General features: G+C 38.1%; 1 protein-coding gene across 1 annotated transcript in view; it reads right to left on the minus strand.

The window, feature by feature from the left end:
- The window catches only part of LOC106868235 (sorting nexin-30), a 59,503-nt gene that overhangs the window by 8,894 nt on the left and 43,444 nt on the right, over positions 1–7,165 (minus strand). The window contains exons 6-8 of the mRNA XM_052971141.1: positions 6,020–6,150; positions 2,125–2,193; positions 904–990 (exon numbers count right to left, since the gene is read on the minus strand). Coding sequence (XP_052827101.1) covers positions 904–990; positions 2,125–2,193; positions 6,020–6,150 — 287 coding nt within the window. The remainder of the gene's footprint in view (positions 1–903; positions 991–2,124; positions 2,194–6,019; positions 6,151–7,165) is intronic.

The following is a 7,165-nucleotide window of genomic DNA, read 5'->3' on the forward strand; positions in this document are numbered from 1 at the left end:
GGCACATAAAAGACACCATTTCGAGCGTGGCCGTTTTCGTGCGGGTGACACGTAAAAGCACCCACTACACTCTCTGAGTGGTTGGCGTTAGGAAGGGCATCCAGCTGTAGAAACTCTGCCAAATCAGACTGGAGCCTGGTGTTGCCATCCGGTTTCACCAGTCCTCAGTCAAATCGTCCAACCCATGCTAGCATGGAAAGCGGACGTTAAACGATGATGATGATGATGATGATGAACTGGGTCTAAACAACAATATCAATAAATTATCATTCTATACATCCAGGTTATTACTGGTAAATAGTATAATTTTTATTTACCTATAGTCATGCTTACATAATTATATTGTCGGTCGCCCTTCTTCTCAGGCTAAGGTTAATGGCATTCATTTTGAGACACGATGACTCCAAGCTGCCCACTGTAGTCTGAAAGAAATCTTTAATTGCAGGAGCTCTGAATTATATCAATGCTATTCTCTTGATTTGCATTGTTGTAATTGCATCCATCCTAACTCATAATCACTACCAACTTACTAGGTGACTGACACAATAAATGTTGACTGATATAAAAATAACAGGAGTGTCAAGGCTGGAACACTTTAGATCAAAGGCTTGCTTGATTAGAGATCATCTGTGACTAAGCAATACCATCCTGATCAGCACTAATCTCACCAAGATCATCCCTAAAACCCTAATCACCATCACAAAAAAAAAAACAAAAGCTATAACAATAATATAGTTTAAAGTATATTACCTGAAATAAATAGGGAGCTAGAATGTCTGGTCATAGATTCTCCATTGCCATACTATCACACAAGACAAATAACAGGCACACACACACACATCTAGTACACAAGTCACACACACAAGCTGCACCTATACAAAAACGATGAAATATAATTTATACCTGTTCTCTTTCATCTTTTTTTTTGTCAAGTTCATCTATAGTCCAATCATATTCTGCTTGGATAGCATCACGACGACGTAAAACTGTCTACAATAAACAAACAAAAATTTATATTTTAATATCACAACAATAATTACTTTTCATTAGCTCTTTTTTCTACATTTTGTTTTTGTACATTTCTTTCCTACAGATATTCAAACTTTCACTTTGGAATCATTAATCATTAAATGTGTGCAGCAGAATATAAAATATTTTAAAAGGATTTTCAAATACATGAAGCATATACTTTAAGTATATGTAGTTTATGCTTTTTACATGCCACCAGCACAGATGCCAGTACCGCCTGACTGGCACCCATGCCAGTGGCACATAAAAAGCACCATTCAAGCATGGTCAGTGCCAGTACCACCTGACTGGCATGTAAAAAGCACCCACTATACTCTCGGCATGGTTGGCATTATGAAGGGCATCCAGCGGCAGAAACTTTGCCAGATCAGATAGGAGCCTGGTACATCTTTCTGGCTTGCCAGTCCTCAGTCAAACTGTCCAACCAATGCCAGCATGGAAGGTGGACATTAAACGACAACGATGATGATATATATATTGGGTGAGATGCTACAACAAGCATAGAATAGACAGGTATTAAATTAATGCTCTAACAGATTGAATTCTTAAGCACCAACTTCTTAATCAGGGTAAGGTATTCCAGCAGTAGATGCGTTGGTTGGAAGAAATACAAAGTCCATTTGCCATTTATCATTCTGAAGAGACAGTATTAATATATGAAATAATGGTATGTGTTAATAATAGAAAAAGTGTGAAATATAATTATTACAGAATGTAATCTCTGGAGTAACATTATTTGAAAGGGTGTATAACTCAAAGATGACAGAGTCTCTCAGACTGAGCAGTAAATTCTCCAGACTGAGAGGTCACAGCTCCAGTACTATGGACATGTAATTAGAATGTCCAGAAAAGAATCACAAGACACATTCTTCAAACCAAGACAACCTACAAAAGACCTAGGGGTAAACCAAGAATGAGATAGTTGGATAATATCCATAGCCTTTGTTGGCCACATTTGAGGACCCAGTTGGAAAGCCTAATGACAATTGCTTCTGATAGGACTATGGGTGCCTCAAGACTCTACCCCAACAACCCTCCCAGGTACAGTGGGCAGAATGGACAAATAAGTGGATGTAAACTCTGGAATCTACTCACCTTTACAGCTTCAGTATATAACATATATTCTTTGAGGGGTTGGCAAAATGATTCTTCAATTTCATCAATCTACACATCAAAGAAACAAAGAAATGTGTAAATACATGACTTAGTAAACAGGGTTTTTCCAGCTTTTACAGAATATTTCTGGTCACTGGCAACAAGACAAAAAAATATGGAAAATTACAAAACTGGTCATTGAAGTAGGTTTAGTCTTCAAATCACAAACCCCTTCACAAGCCCCTGCTCGATCAGTAGAAAAGGCATGAGTAGAAACTACATACAATGTACCCAGTGTAAGCTATGGACGCATAAAAGGTGCAGCAATATCAAAGGAAGGTTAACCGGGAAAGTAGTTTTTGCGTGTGGCAGATGCACAGTGGCAATAAACACTGAAGATGTACAGAAAACAGATTCCATCACATGTCAGGGGAAGAAACTCGAAGTAGTTAATAGCTTCCACTACCTAGGTGACCAAGTCTGTAGTGGGGGGTGGTTGCTCTGAGAGTGTAGCAGCTAGAATAAGAATAGCCTGGGTAGGGAGCTCCTACTTCTCACTCAAGATGAAAAGTAGACTATGATGCATGTATGTGAACTGCCATGCTACACAGCAGTGAAACATGGGCCATGACTGCTGAGGACATGCGCAGGCTTGCAAGAAATGAAGCTAGTATGATCTGCTGAATGTGTAATGCCAGTGTGCATACACAACAAAGTGTAAGCACCCTGAGAGAAAAGTTGGACATAAGAAGCATCAAATGTGGTGTGCAAGAGAGACAACTGCGCTGGTATGGTCATAGGTTACATATGGATGAGGACAGCTGTGTGAGGAAGTGCCACTTCCTACCTGTGGAAGAGGTAGACCCAGGAAGTCATGGGATGAGGTGGTGAAGCATGACCTTCGAACATTGGGCCTAACAGAGGTAATGTCAGGAGACCAAGATCTTTGGAGATATGTGTACTTGAGAAGGCCCAGCAACTAAAGTGAGATCGCAGCCACGCATGTCCAGCCCAGTTAAGAGTACCCCTGATGCATCGGGCAATATGATATGCTTGAGAAGACCTGCTAGGTCAAGTAAAACCAATATCATAGCTGTGGTCAGTGCCCTCTGACTGGCTCCCATGCTGGTGGCATATAAAAAGCACCATCCGAACGTGGTCGATGCCAGATCTGCCTGACTGGCTCCCATGCCGGTGGCATGTAAAAAGCACCCACTATACTCTCGAAGTGGTTGGCGTTAGGAAGGACATCCAGCTGTAGAAACATATGCCAGATCAGATTGGAGCCTGGTACAGCTGCTGGATCATCCAACCCATGCCAGCATGGAAAACAGACGTATGATGATGATGATATGATATGCTGTATTTGCATATAAAATAAATTACTAATTTTTAGGCAAATAAAATTGGAGTGTTTTGGTGGAGGGCATTATATCTGAGATCACATTGTACTTAGGGAAAAATGATGTTTATTTTTGAATCCAGTTATAAGTTAAAATTTTGGAAAGCAGGATTTCAATTCCATTAGTTCAAGAAGTAAAAAGCAAAATGTATACTTTCCTATCTCAGGATGTAAATAGCAACTATTCTGACCCTATGCCTAACTATTATTATTTTCAGCTACAGGTCAGCCTCCTAACTGAAAACACACTTCTTCATAAAACAAAAGTGTAATTGCTATGAACACCATGTTTGTTTTGTTGTTTTTTTTTTTTTATAGCTAAGTTAACATTGTTTAACTTTCCTTCCTTTTAAGACAAATAGAATTTGAGAGAAACTTAATTCTTATTTCTAGCTGATTGAGTTGCTCATTTACCTTGCTTGGCATTTCATTCTTTTAAAAGAGTTGGAAATGAACAAAACAGGAAGAAGGTAACATATTTTATTGTACCTTAAATATTTTACCTTATATTCTACTGTACCCAATCTTTCTATATCCACCACAATGCTCAGTTCTTGTGATGAGGTGGCTGGTGTGCCTCAATAACCATGAGAGTTATGCTAGTAAAATGCAAGCTTCTGATAGGATCTCTCATGTTGGACAGGTCAAAGGACAGAGGCCCAACTAAAATAGACTACTACTTCTCAAAAGTAAAACATGAATTAGCATAGCACTAACACCCCACCCTAGAAAAAAAAGGAAAATTATAGGAACATCTGTAACAATTAAAAACCAACAAGACCTGAGAGAAGAAGACCTTAAATTCTGCCCAGAGTCAATAACAGGGGAGAAAAATCATTGATATTCTGTTCCACAAGGAGTAAAGAGCTCAAGTAAGTACATTTCACTATGCCATATATTTCACTGTACCCTGTATTCTTTTGAATCAATGGTCAGTATACAAATCATACCAAGATTGAATTTTTATTACATATTTCTGAAGGCCAAATAATATAAACAGCTGTCACACTCTGAGATCAACTCATTGTCAGTGCATTTGCACTGAATAGGTTGGACTTGTTCTTAGTTTAGGCAATAGCTGTTTGCTGACACTTTAAGTTGAGGCATTGTTATAGCATGGCTGAAACAACAGTAACAGATAACGATGGTACTTTAAGATTTTGGAAAAGTTGGTTTTAACTACAAACACTAATTTTCTGAGAAAGGAAACCAGAATCTAGGTTTCAAACCAGAAAGGAAGCTGCTAAGGGGTTGCAAAGAAGAGCAGCTAAGTCACCCTAAAATCAATTATGGCTGACCTGGGACTAACAACGATCTATCATGATCGCCTGATTTTGCTATGATGGTATCGGTTGGACAAGACTTATTTAAACAGTATGGGAGGCCTTCATGATACCAACCCTTGTTTTCAGGTAAGGTACTTTATTCCCCTGGCCTTTGTACACCAAAACATTAAACTGCAGGATGTTTGAGCAAATGTCCATGCTGCCCAAAGTGAAGTGTGAAGAAAAACGACACACGACAAGCTTCTATATTGTTTCAATTCTACCAAATTTTACTCATGAGGCATTGATTAGCTCAAGTCTTTAATGGAAGACATTTAACTGAGTTGCTACACAATGGGATCAAACCTAAAACCATGTAGTTGTGAAGTAGGCTCTTTAACCACACAACTAAGCATGCTCCTATACAACAACTGTATTCCAATAATTGTTTCACATTGCAGTACAAGGCTAGCAATTTTGAGGGGAGGGGGTAGTAGATTACATCAACCTCACGACTTGTACTTTATTTTATTGACCTAAGAATGTTGAACGGCCAAGTGGACCTTGGTAGAATTTGAACACAGAATGTAAAGAACTGGAAGAAATGCCACTTATTATTTTATCTGACATGCTAATGATTCTACCCACTCACTACCTTCTGTATTCCAATAATAAAAAATATTCTTAAACAAAATTCTAAGAAACAAATGCTATTTTCATAAATAAAAAGTACTGCTATTCATTCAAAATATTGTTTCAAATTTTGGCACAAGGCCAGCAAGTTCAGAGGAAGGAGCTAAGTCAATTACATTGACCCCAGTGCTTCAGTAGTACTTATTTTATCAATCACAAAAGGACGAAAGGCAAAGTCAACCTCAGAAGAATTTGAACTCAGAAAAAAGATGAATGAAATGCCACTAAGTTTTTTGCCTGGCATGCTAAGGATTCAGCCACCTCACCACCATAATAATAATAACAACAATGGTTTCAAATTTCAAGGAAGGGGGTTAAGTGGATTACATCAACCCCAGCGTTCAACTGGTACTTATTTTATCAACCCTGGAAGGATGAAAGGCAAGGTTGACCTCAGTGGAATTTGAACTCAGAATGTAAAGATGGACGAAATGCCACTGAGCATTTTGCCTGGCATGCTAACAATTCTACCAGCTCACCAAACTTAATTCAAAATCTTAATAAAGCAATTGTAAATGTAATTCTGATCACTTACAGATTCTTTAATAGCCACACAATTTGCTTCAATTGCTCTGGACATTGTAAGAAGAGCTGGTGTCAGTTTATCTTCAGAATTAGACCAAAGTGTGTATACTGGACTCCAATCATTCAATTCTTCTACATATTCTAAAAGACAGAGAAATAAAGAAATTAATAAATTTTGTAAATGTAATTTAATTTGGTAAACAAAATTGTACAAATATATTTCTATAGTCTGTCTTACATAGACAGGAGAATTTTTATTTCTATATTACACTGTGTACACACCATCATTTTTATGTCTACTTTTCCATGCTTGCATCGGTTGGAAATGTCCTCTCCAGCACAGCATCCCACTCATTGCATTCCCTTATCTGTGAGGTTCAGCTTCCTGAGATCAGCCTACACCACTTTTGTCCATGTTTTAGTAGGTCTTTCTCTTCCACCAATTCCCTCCACATTAATCTCCTGGCTCTTCTTCACCCACCTCTCATCATTCATTTATGTTCCACATCCATACGAATGTAGTCACTCTTGTACACCACAACTGCTTCACCTTATACCCATCTTTTCACTCTACTCATTTGTTCCTCATCATTCATGCACACACCTAGCAGATCAATTCTTGCTGTGTTTCTTTTCATCTTTTGCCCATTCCTCTACATTCAGTAACCACACTTCACTTCCACACAGTTCACACACTGATGTCAGACGCATTTCATTTTGCTGAGAGAGAGGGAATCCTCTTGTTGTCAGCAAAGGTAATAGCTTCCTAGGAACCAATATCATTGCATCCTTCTATAAATAACAGAACAACCAATTTTTTTTATATAGGCTTAACAACCTATGCATGATGGTTGTAACTGAGCATCATAATCATACAAGCAATGTTGTTTATCTCCAGTCTTCCATGAAAAACATGTCTGGCCATGAAGAAATAAGTGATGGTCAGCAATATGAAGGGTATTCAGCCAAAGAAAGCAGTCTCTTACCACAGCCTTGATTTGATGAGCTGCAAGTGACATTCAGTAGACAGAAAATAGACAGAAATTTGCTGTACATACACACATACATACATATACATATATATATACATATATTTGTTTGTTTATAGTTTTAGCTTAGAGCTGCAGCCATACTGATGCACCATATATATATATAT

The sequence above is a fragment of the Octopus bimaculoides genome, chromosome 10 (genome assembly GCF_001194135.2).
Source record: "Octopus bimaculoides isolate UCB-OBI-ISO-001 chromosome 10, ASM119413v2, whole genome shotgun sequence".
In the NCBI taxonomy this organism is placed as follows: domain Eukaryota; kingdom Metazoa; phylum Mollusca; class Cephalopoda; order Octopoda; family Octopodidae; genus Octopus; species Octopus bimaculoides.